The sequence below is a fragment of the Stenella coeruleoalba genome, assembly GCF_951394435.1.
Source record: "Stenella coeruleoalba genome assembly, chromosome: 2".
Lineage (NCBI taxonomy): Eukaryota > Metazoa > Chordata > Mammalia > Artiodactyla > Delphinidae > Stenella > Stenella coeruleoalba.
In genome coordinates, this window is record NC_137147.1 from 169021674 (window position 1) to 169038121 (window position 16448).

General features: G+C 36.2%; 1 protein-coding gene across 12 annotated transcripts in view; it reads left to right on the top strand.

Moving 5' to 3' along the window:
* The window catches only part of MLLT10 (MLLT10 histone lysine methyltransferase DOT1L cofactor), a 256251-nt gene that overhangs the window by 180986 nt on the left and 58817 nt on the right, over positions 1 to 16448 (top strand). For 10 of the 12 annotated variants that reach the window (XM_079912301.1, XM_079912296.1, XM_079912302.1 and 7 more), the window contains one exon: positions 703 to 735. The exons of the other annotated variants lie outside the window; for them this stretch is intronic. In XM_079912301.1, coding sequence (XP_079768427.1) covers positions 703 to 735 — 33 coding nt within the window. The remainder of the gene's footprint in view (positions 1 to 702; positions 736 to 16448) is intronic. 12 annotated transcript variants of the gene reach the window in all.

The window sequence follows — 16448 nt, forward strand, 5'->3', positions numbered from 1 at the left end:
AGGTAGCTTAACTTGCTGCTTTGTCCTGTGTTCAGGATCCATATTAGAGTCAAATTGTGACCAAATTTTGTTGATTGCTGACCTTTTAATATGGTGCTTCCATTGTAGAATTGTGACTTCTGTTCCCCAATGAAGTAATATTTCCAATTTTTTTGTTTTTCACTAATCTTAATGTTAATATTTGTATATTGTCTTTAGATATCTTTTTTTGCTTAGGCCTCTGCATATCTTGAGCCTATTATACTAAAGTCTAGGAATTGAGAATGTTTGATCAGGTTAGATGATAAAATGAGGTTTTTCGTTATAATAAATACTATTAAGTGTGACCAAAGGTGGATTTACCTGTATAGAATTGCATCTTATAGATACTGACTTTCAGCCAGAAAGACATTACATAGTTAGACTACTAAATGTCTTTTTAAAAGTAGCTTTATTTATTACTAAGGAGATTTGTCATCATTATGACAGTATATCTGACATGTTATTTAAATTTAGTAGGTACTATATTGGCAAGTGAAATGCAGTATCTAGAAATTTATACCATGTGAAGACTGAGCCAAGCTTGTAGTTTTAATGATTTAAGCAATGATCCAAGGTAGATTTACTGAGATTTTATTATACTGATGCAGCCTATGCCTATGTATTTCTTTTGTGTGTTTGAGAATGATCTTAACCTGAAGTCCTTTTTTCCTTACTTAAAAGCTTTCTCAGAGTTGCTGAATGCAATACACAATGGTAAGTTTTATTAGAATCTTCTCTGGTGGTTCATTTATTACAAAGGTTGCCTTTTGTAGAGATTCCCAATTGAAAGCTTGCATGTTCCATTGATGAAGTGAAACCTAGCTCTGAATCAATTGTTCAGCACCTTAGTGAAAACTTTTTGTGGATTGCCTACAGGAGGATTATAGGTCAACTTAGTTCATCAGTTTGGCTTCTGTTGTCTCTTTGTAAGGCAAAATGGTGATAGTGTTGTTCTACCTTTATGAAAGTCATTTTTCTATTTTTGCAGATAGTTTTTTCTAGTTCTTATGAGCTCTGGCTTGCCAGTGCAGTTGGTGATTGGTACCTACATCAGGAATTTGCTGCTTCTTCCACAACTGGGAATGTGAATTTTATTTTTAGGATTAAAATAATAATAATAGTTTTATTATTCTATTTCTCTATTCCATTTAGTGAATAAACATAAGATAACCTTCTACATTATGTCTAATTTGAGGCCAGGTTTTTACAGGGACTTGCATCTTTTGCAGGATTGGGTTCTGAAATCAGAATATAAGGCAAATGCTATCATTTTTTTTAACTTTTAAGATATAATTATAATGGAGTTTATTTTTGCAAAAGTGGTAGGGAGTTTCTTCAGTTCCAAGAACCTTCCTTAATTATTTGCTGTTTAAAGAAAATTCTTGAATCTAGTATCATCTTTGTTGATTATCTTTTTTAGTCATTAGCTGACATACCTCTTATTTGTTCAAGACTGTTTAAATGATTCCAAGCAGTTTTCCCAACACATTTTCATTAACTTTCTGAAATTTTGCATATTTTGCTAATGTAATTTAATTTGCACGTCGTTTTGCATTGCATTTGGATTAAATTGTCAGGTGTTTACAAATCTATAGCCAGCAAGAGACTAATGGCACGATGAACAGGCATAGACACTGTGTTGATTTGAGGGCTAGTGTGGTTGGGATGGGAAACCCATAATGAGCATTTTATTAATGGGTACATTTTTAAAATAACTCTTGCTTCCCTGTGTAACCTGGAACTGCAGACTCTTAGAATAAATGTTCCAGATAAAAAGGAACTCTTGAATATTGGGTATCTAGAGGAAAGGGATTAGAAGCATTCTTAAGAATAAACCAAATATGTTACCATTCTTTGATAGGAAAGTATAAAACATCATTTTCAGTTTGCATAGGTAAATTTAGACTTGCTCTTTAATTTTGGAATATTAGAATTTGGAGGCATGCTGAAAGTTTGAAAAGAGTATATTTGGGGTAAAAAAGGAAGTAGATACTGTTGGGAGCCACCTAAATCCTTTGTCGTTATTAACTGACATAGTACTGGGTTGTATTAATTTAACAGGCAAATTGTCATGTTTCTTTGCATTGGTGAATGAAGTTAATGTCATGAGATTAATATAATGAACACAGGTTTTCTTTAAAATCTTGGGTTATTTTGTAACTGGAAATTTGACCCCCATCACCCATTCCATCCCATCCATTGATGGACATTTAGGTTGTTTCCGTGTCTTGGCTATTGTAAATAGTGCTGTAGCGAACATGGGGGTACATAGATCTTTTTGAATTAGTGCTTTTGTCTTCTTCAAATAAATACCCAGAAGTGGATCCATATGGTAGGACATTTTTGTTTTTTAAAGGAACCTCCAAACAGTTTCCCAGTAGTGGCTGCACCAATTTACATTCTCACCAACAAGGGTTCCCTTTTCTCCACATTCTCACCAATACTTATTTCTTGTATTTTTGATAATAGCCATTCTAACAGATGTGAGGCGATATCTCGTGACTCTCATTTGCATTTCCCTGATGATTAGCGATGTTAAGCATCTTTTCATATGTCTGTTGGCCATCTGTGTGTCTTCTTTGAAAAAATGTCTCTTCAGATCCTCTGCTCAGTTTTTAATCGGATTTTGTTTCCCTCTTGAATTATAGGAGTTCTTTATATATTTTGGATATCAACCCCTTATCAGATACAATTGACCCTTCAACAGTTGAAACAACTAGGGGTTGGGGTGCTGACCCCTGAGCAGTTGAAAATCAAGTACTGCTATCTCTGCCTCAGAAACAAAGGAAATGACAAATGACTCACCCAAAGCAGGAAGCAGAAACAGTTTAGATAGAATCAAAACTTAAACCCTGGTTCATTTGATTCCACGTATTATGATTTAGAAGCACACACAAACTTTCCCCCACACTTAAAGATTTGTAAAATGAAAATACAGGTACTATGTTTTTTGTTTTTTTTTTTTTGCGGTATGCGGGCCTCTCACTGTTGTGGCCTCTCCCGTTGCGGAGCACAGGCTCTGGACACGCAGGCTCAGCGGCCATGGCTCACGGGCCCAGCCGCTCCGCGGCATGTGGGATCCTCCTGGACCGGGGCGCGAACCCGTATCCCCTGCATCGGCAGGCGGACTCTCAACCACTGCACCACCAGGGAAGCCCCAGGTACTATGTTTATTGAAAAAAAACAAAACATTAAGTGTACTTGCACAGTTCAAACCCATATTCAGGGGTCAGCTGTGTATGATTTGCAGATATTTTCTCCCTTTTGGTAGGTTGCCTTTTCATTTTGTTGATGGTTTCCTTGGCTTTGTGGTAGCTTTTTGCCACTTGTTTATTTTTGATGTATTACCACTTGTTTATTTTTGTTTTTGGTATCAAGTCCAAAAAATCATCACCAAGAGCAATGTCAAGGAGCTGACTGCCTATGTTTTCTTATAGGAGTTTTATGGTTTCAGGTCTTACATTCAAGTCTTTAATCCATTTTGTCTCTTTTGCCACAAATTGACCGTATACGCTTGGGTGTATTTCTGGGCTCCCTGTTCTGTTCCGTTGATCTATGTGTCTGCTTTTATGCCAGTACCATACTGTTCTGACTAGTGTAGCTTTGTAATATAGTTGAAATCAGGGAGCATGATGCCTCCAGGTTTGTTGTTTCTCACAATTGCTTTGTCTATTTGGGGCCTTTTGTGGTTCCATACAAATTTTGGGATTGTTTTTTCTATTTCTCGGAAAAGTGCCATTGGAATCTTCATATGGATTACACTGAATCTATGGCTTCCTTTGGGTAGTGTGGACATTTTAACAATATTAATTCTTCCATCCCATGACTACAGAATATCTTTCCATTGTTTGTGCCTTCAATTTCTTTCATTAATGTCATTTAGTTTTCAGTGTAGAGATCTTTCACCTCCTTGGTTAAATTAATTCCTATGTATTATTCTTTATGATGCAGTTGTTAGTGGGATTGTTTTATTAATTTCTCTTTCTGATAGTTTGTTATTAGTGTATAGAAATGCAACTGATTTTGTATATTGATTTTATATTCTGCAACTTTACTGAATTTGTTTATTTGTTTAACGTTTTCTTTTGTGGAGTCTGTAGGGTTTTCTATATATAGTATCATGTCATCTGCAAATAGTGACGGTTTTACGTCTTCGCTTCCAATTCGATGTCTTTTATTTTGTTTTCTTGCCTAATTGCTCTGGACTTATATTTTTAATTACAAAGACAAGTGTAGAATTGGCACCTAGTGAAGTAATATTTAGCCTGTGGAGGATTGAAGGAGAGTTGCTTGGACTTAGTTGGAAAAATCCATATGTTTGTGTTTTCTCCTTTTTCAAATGTATTCCATTTTTTTGGTTTTAATTGTGGTAAAATACACATAATATAAAATTTGTCATTTTAACCATTTTTAAGTGTACAGTTAAGTAGTGTTTAATATATTCACATTGTTGTACACCCAATCTCCAGAATTTTTTAATTTTACAAAAACTGAAACTATAGTCATTAAACAACAGCTCCCCATTTCCCCTTCCCTCCAGCCCCTGACAACCAGCATTTTACTTTGTTTGTATGAATTCAACTACTCTAGATACCTCATGTGAGTTAGAATCATGTAGTATTTGTCTTTTTGTGACTGACTTACTTCACTTAGCATAATGTCCTCAAGGTGCATCCATGTTATAGGATGTGTCAGAATTTCCTTCCTTTTTAAGTCTGAATAATACTAATACTGCATTGTATTATATACCACATCTTACCATTTATCTGTTAAGGGACACTTGGGTTGCATTCACCTTTTGGCTGTTGTAAATAAGCTGCTTTGAACATGGATGTTCAGATATCTTTTCGAATCTCCATTTTACCCAGAAGTGCAATTGCTGGATCATATGGTAGTTATATTTAAAAATTTTTTTAATTGAGGTATAGTTGATTTACAATATTATATTAGTTTCAGGTGTACAACATAGTGATTCAAAATGTTTATAGATTATACTCCATTTAAAGTTATTATACATTATTGGCTATTATACATCCCTGTGCTGTACAGTAGATCTTTGTCGCATATTTATTTTATACAGTTATATATATATACATATACATATATATATATATATATATATATATTTTTTTTTTTTTGTGGTACGCGGGCCTCTCACTGTTGTGGCCTCTCCCGTTGCGGAGCACAGGCTACGGATGCGCAGGCTCAGCGGCCGTGGCTCACAGGCCCAGCTGCTCCGTGGCACGTGGGATCTTTTCCGGACCAGGGCACGAACCCGTGTCCCCTGCATCGGCAGGCGGACTCTCAACCACTGTGCCACCAGGGAAGCCCAATATACACTTATATTTTTAATTTTCAAAATCTGTTTCCAAAGTGACTGCACCATTTTAAAAATTCCCACCAACAGTGTACAAGGATTCCAATTTTTCAATATCCTTGCCAACACTTAATTGTTTTTGCTTTTTTTTTTTTTTGATAGTAACCATCCTAATGGGTGTGAGGTGTCAAATGTTAGCTTAAAATTTTTTTTCTTCTTCATTATATTGAGTATCAAGCAATAAAAACTGTGAGACTTGTCTCTGGGGGGAGGAAAGAAAAAGAAGAATTTACATTCCATTTTATTCTTCTGTATTTGTTTTTTATGGTTGCTCTAACAACTTATCACAAACTTAAAGCAGAACAAATTTATTACAGTTCTGTAGAAGTCTGACATGGACCTCACTGGGTTAAAATTAAGGTGTTGGCAGGCTTTGAACCTTTTCAAAATTTCTAGAGGAGGATCTCTTTCCTTATATTTTCCAGTTTTGGGAGGCTGCCTGCTCTCCTTGCCTTGTGGCCCCCATCCTCCATCTTCAGAGCCATCAATTATGGGGAAGTCCCTCTAATGCTTCAGTCCGTCTGGTTCTCAGATACACTTTATGAGAACTCTTATGATTAGGTTGGGCCCACCCAGACAATTCAGGATAAGCTCTGCATCTCTGGGTCCTTAACTTAGATAAATTTGTGTAGTCCCTTTTGCTATTTAAGGTAACGTATTCACGGGTTCTGGACATTAAGGCATGGACACCTTGGGGACAGGTGGGGGGGCATTATTCTGTATACCATGTCTGCTCACAATTATTCTAACTGCCATACTTTAAGAAGATGTTACTAAAATCATTTCCAGGGTTAGGATTTATTAGTACATGTATTTTTTGAATAGTTTTGGTTTTAGCACCTTTTTTGTTAGCTTTTTTCCGATAAATTACTAGTGACCAGTTCTGGTTGCCAATTCCCGGAGACAGGTTTTTATCTTACTTGATTTCATTTCAGAGAAATTGTTGGCCATTCTCTTTTTTTTTTTTTTGTGGTATGCGGGCCTCTCACTGTTGTGGCCTCTCCCTTTGCGGAGCACAGGCTCTGGATGCGCAGGCTCAGCGGCCATGGCTCCCGGGCCCAGCCGCTCCACGGCATGTGGGATCTTCCCAGACCGGGGCACGAACCCGCGTTCCCTGCATCGGCAGGTGGACTCTCAACCACTGCGCCACCAGGGAAGCCCGGCCATTCTCTTTTGAAGCTTTCTGTATTCCATTATAGCATTCTCCTCTATGTATTTTATAAATTATAAAATACTTCAAATTTATAGAAAAGTACAGAGATTATGAATTTATTAGAAATATAACACCTGTTAATATTTTGCCATATTTTCATACATCCTTTTTCAGCTTTTATTCTGAAATATTTGATACATTGAAAGCAATATGTATAAGTTATGTGGCCACACTAATAAAATGAGCACTCAGGAATCTACCACCAATTTAAGAAATAGAATGTTACCAGCACTGTTGAATATAGTGCATGCTTTTCACCATTGCATTCCCCAAGGTTAATGACTATCCTGAATTTTGTTTATCATTCCTTTGATTTAATTAATTGTTTTGCATGTACGTATAAAATTACACCCCTTATTTCTTTTTCTTTTTTCATACTTCTCTCATCCTTTTTCAGAGTAAATGGTTCTTGTTCTACTTCTCCAGTATCTTATCTTTTCCCCCCAAAATTTTTAATGAAGTAAAATTTATGTAATATAAAAGTTACAGTTTTAACCATTTAAAAGTATATAATTCAAAGGTTTTTGGTACACAGTTGGCCCTTGAATAACTCAGGGGTTAGGGGCCCTGACGCTCCTCACATGTAGAAAAATTTGGATAAAATTTATAGTTGGCTCTTTGTATACAGCTTTCATCCCTATTGTCAGTTTTGCATCCATGGATTCAACCAACCGAGGATCATGTAGTAATGCAGTACTTACTGTTGAAAAAAATTCACATGTAAGTGGACCCATGCAGTTCAAATCCATATTGGTAAATGGTCAACTGTATTCATAATGTGGTGCAACTGTAACCACTATCTAATGCCAGAACATTTTTTAAAAATTTTATTTTATTCATTTATTTAATTTTTGGCTGCATTGGGTCATCACTGCTGCACGGGGGTTTTCTCTAGTTGCTGAGAGCGGGGCTACTCTTTGTTGCAGTGTGTGGGCTTCTCTTGTTGTGGAGCACGGGCTCTAGGCGCATGGGCTTCAGTAGTTGTGGCACACGGGCTTCAGTAATTGTGGCTCGCGGGCTCTAGAGCGCAGGCTCAGTAGTTGTGGCACACGGACTTAGTTGCTCCGCGGTATGTGGGATCTTCCCAGAGCAGGGCTCGAACCCGTGTCCCCTGCATTGGCCGGCGGATTCTTAACCAGTGCGCCACCAGGGAAGCCTAATGCTAGAACATTTTTATCAATCCGGAAATAAATCACATACATCCCAATATATTCCCCTCCCCCTCTATACCCTGGCAATCAGTAATATACTTTCTGTCTCTGTGGATTTGCCTTTTGTTGAGTTGACACTATATGTAGAGGGAGTTCGTGTCTGGTTCCTTTTACTTGGCATAATGTTTTCCATATTTAAGCATAAGTTTTGTCTATGTTGTAGCACATATCAGCACTTCATTCTTTTTTCTATGGCTTGATGATACAAATTATATGAATATACGTCACATTTGGTTTATCCAGTCATCAGTTGATGGACATTTGGGTTGTTTCCACTTCTTGACTGGTATGAAACCGCTGTGAACTTTCACACAGGTTTTTGTGTGAACATATTTTTTAAATTTGTCTTGTGTATATACTTAGGATAGAATTGCTGGGTCATTATGGTAACTCCTGTTTAACTTTTTGAGGAACTGCCAAACTATTTCCCACAGCAGCTGTACTACTTTACATTTCCATTAGTAGTATATGAGGGTTCTAACTTCACCACATCCTCACCAAGACTTGTTATTTTCTATTTTTTTTCCCTAGCCATCCAAGTGAGTGTGAAATGGTATCTTATTGTGGTTTCAATTTGCATTTACCTTATGACTAATGAATTAGCATCTTTTCATGTTCTTTTTGGCCATTTGTATATTTTCTTTTGAGAAAAATCTATTTATATCTTCTTGTATCAATTTTTTTAGTTTGGATGTTTCTAAGAATTTGCCCATTTCATCTAGATTTTTAAATTTGTTGGCATACAGTTATTCATAGTATTCTCTTCATAATCCTTTAAAAATTTTTTTGGTAATATGGGTAGTAATATCCCCTTTTATTCCTGATTATAGTATATTTGAGTCCTTTTTCCTTTTTCCTTTGTCATTTAAGCTGAAGTTTAGCAGTTTTGTTCTTTTCTTTTAATTGGAGTATAATTGCTTTATATGCCATTTTGTTCTTTTAAACCAACTTGTGATTTCATTCTTTTTTTAAAAATAGTTTTCCTGTTCTTTATTGTATTTCTGCTATTTATTTTTTTTCTTCCTTCTGCTTGCTCTGAGTTTTATTTGCTCTTCTTTTTCTGATTCCTTAAGATAGGAGGTTAGATTATTTATTTCAGATCTTTTTTTGAAAGTAGGTCTTTATAGCAATGTCTTCCTGAGAGTATTGACAGTATCTTTTACGATTTCTTTGTGTACCTCTTGTTTTATTCCCAGTATCCTCTCCTCTACTTATTCACTTCTCATTCTATGCCTATTCTGTTGGAAGATATCTTATTCATACCTACAGATTGAGCAGTCATCTATATTCGTTAGATTGCCAAATCTCTGCCTCCAGTGTAGAATTTTATCTTGATTTTCAGACTCATTCCCAACAACGTAATAAACCTCAGTTCTTCTTACATTCCCACTCTAAGCCTGCTTCTTCTCTGGTGTTCCTTATCTGTATATGATAGATTAAAAGAATTAGAAGTTCTAAACCAGAGTTATGCTAGGGACTTAAAGAAATGAGAGGGAAGAGTTTAGTTTGTCACCATTTGTTTTTTTAAAGGTTTTTCCTGTTATTCATCATTTTAACTTGTCTTTTCCTTTATGTTTCCACTGCTCCTGCTTTGGCAATTCTGCGTAATTTGTTATATGAACTCTTTCAGCAACCTCTTAACCTTTATTCTGTTATCCAGCTCATTCTCTAGGTGTTACCAGAATCTATTAGGGTCTATGTAAAGATGCAGATCAGGGACTTCCCTGGTGGTCCAGTGGGTAAGACTTCAGGCTCCCAATGCAGGGGGCCCAGGTTCCATCCCTGGTAAGGGAACTATATCCCACGTGCATGCTGCAACTAAGAGGTCTGCATGCCACAACTAAAAATACCACATGCCGCAACTAAGACCTGGTGCAGCCAAAATAAATTAATGTATGAATAAATAAATATTAAAATTTTTTTTTAACAAATAAAGATGCAGATCAGACCATGTCACTGTCTTACTTAAATCCTTTAAGGATTTTCTGGTATTAATGGGATAAATTTATATTGTTTAGCAAGGCATAAGGAGTTTTTCTGGCACTGACCTGCCTCTCCAGTCTCATTTCTTCTCTCCCACTTCTTGCTGCATCAGTATAATCTACTCATAGTTTCCCGATAGACTGTTCTCTGCAAAATCTATGATATAGACTTTGGTTGTGTCTGCTGCTGGTATGGCCTTCCTCCTTTCCTTACTAATGAAAGTAGAATTTAAAACTAAGCATAGATTTATCTCCTACAGAGTTTTTTCCAAAGTCTTTTGATAGAATTATTAACTAAAAAACAAAAACAAAGAAAACACTTCTGGGTTCTTGTACATAGTGATCTAATATTTTCTTCATTCTATTTCTACTGCTCCTCCGGACAGTTGTTTTTGTTTCTGTGATCTATATCTTAGTCATATTTGTCGCACATTTGTGAAACTTAAAAAAAAAAAGACAAACCCATAAACTCTTCTGTTAGAAAGTTGAAATTCTGAAAAGTTGAAGACTGGATTACTTTCATTATTTACTCTCTAGTATCTGATACATCTCAAAATGTTTTATTATATAGAACTTTATAAAATTAAAATTTAGTATTTCACTGAGACTTGTTTTGGAAACTATAAGAACCAAGGAAATATTGTATGTTTAATAGTCATAGATGTTGAATTTTAAGCATCTATCTTGACTTGGTGTTTCTCATAGAGGATCTTAGGACTTAATGGTGGCGGGTTTTTTGAATGTGTGTAAAATATTCCATAAACTTTTTTTTAATGCATATAAATTTTTCCCTTTATTGTGTGTATTTTTATTTTTTTTATTGGAGTATAGTTGCTTTACAATGTTGTGTTAGTTTCTGTTGTATAGCAACATGAATCAGCTGTACGTTGAAATTCGTGTTTCTCAATAAGGAAATAAGAATATCATCAATACAAAGCAAAATACTTTCAGGAAAACACTTCACCAGTATATTTGTAAAAAATAGGCCCAGTGGGTTGAATTTTATGTCATCAGAGAAATTTAGGAAACTTAAGAGTTGAAGAAATAAAATTATTGTACTAACAGAGGAAAAAGAAAACTGAACAGATAGGAGAAAGATATAATGTAAAAATCTTTTAGTAAATGTTTGAAACTTTTAAGGCAATTTGGAAAGGCAAAATAGTCATTTGACTATTTTAGAAAACAATGTATGGGGGCTGTAAACTTTGAATAGATGTCCATGAAGTGAAGTGCCTTGTATTTCATAACATTTTGCTTTATGGTGGTACCTTGGAACTAGCCAGCTTGAGTAAGAGAATTTAGATTTCACAATATTATTAAACTCTAAGTTTAATTTCTGTTTCATTTGGTAGGTGTATTTAAAATTCTTATAATAATGATGAAACAAGTACTATGTATATAGGGATTACAGTTTAGTTTCATAGTCCAGTTAAAAACTAGCACATCATCAGCCTGGTTTTCATCATCCTATTTCAGGTATGATTTTGCTCTAGTGCTTTCTAGGTGGTTTAATAATTTATTTATTTGTTCATAGTTTTTCTTCCTCACTGGAGTATAAAGCTGTTTAGCATAGGAATTGAGTTTTTTCTTTATTTCATTGGTATTTAGTTCATCATCTAATAGACTCTCCATTAATGTTAAATGAATAAATTGTCGTCAGTTACTACACAGCCCTTGAATAGGTTTTATATATTCTTTGTAATGTGTTTATTTTCTTCAGGAATTAAACTTTGCCTTAGGCAGTCTTGTTTCTGTCAGAGTAGGAACTTGGTTCTTTGCTGCAGTAATGGAGTTGCTTCATTTGTTTGTCTTGGCAGTTCTCACTTTTAATATAACTTTGAAATAGAAGATAAAAGTAGCTAGAGAGCTTGGATCTGTTTTCACCACAGTAACATTGCTAATTGATTTCTGTGCCCGTTTCCTACGCTGCTGAATGCCCTTTAATTATGGCGCCCGGAATTTGTCACAGCCACGCTCATCAAACACATCTCACTTGATGGAGGCGGCAAAGTAATGCCAACCAGTTATTCATAGATTTCTCCTATAGGATTGAGAGTAATAGGGATGCTAATTGATTTTGGGGGTGAACATTCTCCCTCAAATATGGGATCCTATCCAGGTTTTTTCAGAATAGTTTGTAGGAAACTAGATTTTTATTCTTCATATGTGTCCCCTTTTCGTTTCAGGGAAGCATTGAGATGTAGGGATTTAAGAACAAAGATGAGTAGTTATCAGACAGAACAGTTCTGTAGTACATCTGTGAATCATTTGAGAGTCACTGTGTGGGGGCTTCCCTGGCGGTGCAGTGGTTAGGACTCCAAGCTTCCAGTGCTGGGGACGTGGGTTCCATCCCTAGTTGGGGAACTAAGATCTCACATGCTGCTCGGTGCTGCCAAAAAAAAAAAAAAGATTCACTATGTGTAATGAGGCATTACTGATGGCAGAAGCTGTCTCTGTGAACAGTGTGGAGATTGAGAACAGTGGATCTAGATTATTCTAGATCTAATTTCTTTTTAATCACAATAGACTTGTTTTTCCTTCTTACCCAATTAGTTGGTGTGTTATTTTTATACAATAAATTGTTAACATCCCAGGATACAGCAAATGCTGCTGTTTGTTTCAATGTTTGTTCCTGTGTAGGAAGGAATTTGACTGATTACTGTATAGCCTTGCTAAGTAGTATAAGACATATACTATAGATAAGACAGTAAGACTTTTTCTATTTCAAAGCATCCAAGCTACTTTGTCTCTTGGATCTCTTTAAGTTCCTGAAAGGTAGCCTTCAGAGACTCTTAAGTGATAAACAGAGAAGGATATTAACATTTGGATGGTGAATCAGCCACTAGGGAGATAAAGTCATTTTCAGTATGCATGTACTTATAAAGTGAAATGAATTTATAAGCATCTCATTGAAACTCCAAGAGAAGAAGACCCTGAAAAGTTCTTATTGAGTGAAGGAATTAGTGTAAATGGAAATGAATTTATAAGAATTACTTTTTTTTAAAAGAACATTGCATTTATTAATTTGAAAAGTCGACCCAAATACTCACTGTCCATTTTTAAATGCCAAGGCTATTACATTTCCACTAAGATATATAAATTTGTTTGAAAAAATCACCTTTCAAATGTCAAAAATGTCTAATCAAATACTTTTTTTCAGGGTAGATTCCTTGGCTGTTGAAATGAGAAGCTATTAGCACACATGATTTGTGTTTAGTATATTATAGGTGTGTCCTTGATCATTTATATCCCCTCAGTACTCCGGCAGCTCCCCTTAAACTCTAGTTTCTGATCATGTCTGTCCATTTATCCTCTCATCCAAAACAAACCCAAATAAAATCTCAGTAGGCCAAATCCCTCTCCATACATGCAGCAGACACTATCCCCAACCCTTCTTCTACCCTGCTGGAAATGGTAAGAAGTTGCTCTTTTTTTTTTTAACATCTTTATTGGAGTATAATTGTTTTACAATGGTGTGTTAGTTTCAGCTTAATAACAAAGTGAATCAGTTATACATATACATACGTTCCCATATCTCTTCCCTCTTGCGTCTCCCTCCCTCCCACCCTCCCTATCCCACCTCTCTAGGTGGTCACAAAGCACCGAGCTTTAAATTAATTAAATGGTACTGCCATTGATAATATCTTTATTTAGGGTGCTACCTTTTTATTTTAGTGAAAAATAAATTTATAATGATTGAAAATTCCCCTTCCCCCCTTTTTGACTTTAACCCTACTGAGTTTTCCTCCTCATAATGTCTTAAGTTCCTCAACTTGTCTATCATGGTAGTTTTTAGGAACTGGTTATTAAAAATTCAAAATTAAAGTGTGTCCTTTCTTTAGACAGAGATGACAATTCTACACTAACAAAGCAGGAACTTAAATTCATAGGTATATAGCAAACTCAAGCATGATTCTAAAGGTAATAGTGTTAAATTAATCCTAATGTACCTTGGAAGACTTCACATATAAAGCAGTATTAGAGATCTGTAGTCACAGAAATGATAGCTGAAAGGAATTCTCCATAATTTTGGATGGTTGGTGGGATGAAGAATTTTATGATGTTCTTATTGTTGTACTTGTTTGGATTTGTTATATTAAGACATGGTACGGTGGGTTTTAGGATTCCTTAAACTATTTACCTGTCAGGGTCTAGACACCTTAAGTCTTTGATTTTTTTTTTCCTTTCTTTCTTTTTTTTTTTTTTTTTTGCTGTGCGCGGGCCTCTCACTGCTGTGGCCTCTCCCGCTGTGGAGCAGAGGCCCCGGACGCGCAGGCTCAGCAGCCATGGCCCACGAGCCCAGCCGCTCTGCGGCATGCGGGATCCTCCTGGACCGGGGCACGAACCCGCGTCCCCTGCATCGGCAGGCGGACTCTCAAACACTGCGCCACCAGGGAAGCCCCAAGTCTTTGATTTTTTAAGAACACTTTCTACAACTGTGACCCTTCTCTCTCACTGAGTGAAAGAAGAATCTGAACCATATTCTATGATTTATAATAATTATCTAATTCTGTAATGTGTCTCTAATACTTCTGGAATAGTTTGAGAGTGAGCGTGTGTATTCTGAATCCACTACTCTTAACCAATTAATGTACGCATCTACTCCACCCCTTTCTCTCTCCTTAAACCCTTAGTTTCACATATTAATAAAAGGAATCTTGCAGGCTGTATCTGCAATACGATGCATTCCTTCTAAAGAGTGTCGAAACTATTTTTCATTTGACAAGTACGTATTAAGTTCTTTCTATATCTAAGATCCTGGTTAGTTGCTTTGGCAGAAATAAGTATATACTGTAAATGGATCCTGCCTTTAGGAAAGATAAAATCTAAAAGGAAAAGAAATGTGTATATAAATAATTTCAAGATACGTAGTTTTAACTTCTTTAATGATCTACAGTATAATAAGAGTTCAGGGTGAGAGGAAATTACTTTCAACTGAGGGAAGGAGATGTCCAGAGAATGTAACATTTTACCTGATGCTTAAAGAGCATGTAGAATTTAGCTATATGGAGAATAGGGATCGGGGCCAGACTCCTAATCTCAGGAATACAAACCAGCACAAGCAGTGGCACATAAATGAGAATACACAGGGGCTTCCCTGGTGGCACAGTGGTTGAGAGTCCGCCTGCCGATGCAGGGGACACGGGTTCGTGCCCCGGTCCGGGAAGATCCCACATGCCGCGGAGCGGCTGGGCCCGTGAGCCATGGCCGCTGAGCCTGCGCATCCGGAGCCTGTGCTCCGCAACGGAAGAGGCCACGGCAGTGAGAGGTCCGCGTACCGCAAAAAAAAAAAAGAATAAGCAGGCTGTGTAAAGTGATGGTGATACTGCTACTTGATATGAATTAAGAAAAATAACACCCTTAAGATACTAGGCCAAAGGGTTGAGAGTAGTTAGTGTTTGAGCTGGGAAAAAAAGATAAAACCTGTTGTTTAGGAAGGTTCATCTGGCTGTAGCATATAAAAAGATTAAAAGGAGCTAATGCTGGAACAGAGAAACCAATTAGATTTTTAATATAACGTAGCCAAATGTATTGAGTGCCTGAATGAGAATAATGAAGTCAGACTGATGGGACATATATTACCCAGGAAGAAACTGGTAGTAATTGTCAATGAACTGAATGGCAGGAGCTTGGGAAGGATGGGTATTCATTTACTAACAAGGTATTTAGGTAGAGACGTTTAGCATGCAAATGGATAGATGAGATTAGAGTTTGCGCATGAAGGAGTATTGATAGTAGTCCTCCACATAGGGGTAAATAACTAAAACTCCAAGATTGGTCAAGGCTGAGAAATATTGATAGAGAAGAAGAAGAAAGGTTGGATCAGGTTTATTTTAAGATAGGAAAGTCAGGGTGGAAAGGAAGACTCTAGAAAGATCAAGGATCAAGACATAAGAGAAGAATATTTGATGGACCAAAGAATGTGGACAGATGGGAAGAGATCAAGTGAACAAGTAGAAAACAAGTAGAAACATTCAATGTAAAAAACCCCACAGTATTCATAATTTTGGATTAATGCATGTTTAAATTAGTAGAAATTTTAAAAGTAGCCTTTTCCCTCCAAAAGAAATGATTGTTACTTTCAGGTATGTGTAGTAACTTGAATGTGTTTACTACAAAAGTGGTATCCTTTTAGTGTACTTCAGAATAATGTTTTAATGATTATATGAGTAACAAATAATGATACCTATATATGTAAAGATTATGGTTCTGAGCTACAGTATTTTCTTTTGTAATACTGTCTCCTGAGAAGTTACCTCCTCTCCTTTTGTCAAAAATGTGTCTGTCTGTCTCTCATTGTATTCTCTGCCTTCGCCTAACTGAATCAGTCACCAAGTGGTACCCTTCTAAATATTTTTTCTAATTAATTAATTTGAAGCTTCCTAGATACGACTTTTATATGTGATTTCTTTATTATTTTCAGACTCCATCTTCTTCTTCATGGCCATGGGTTGGTTCAGATCCTTACTTAACCTCTTTCACAGATTATTGTGATATACTAGACTCCTTTTGGTTTTGTCAGTATACCTAGAGTTGGTCAGGTGGGCTGACCCAAGACACTATCTCAGAAATGAAGGTAGGAAAGAATGTTATTTAATCATTAATGATAAAAACATAAACTGTCAAGAATGCCAAATGTTGCT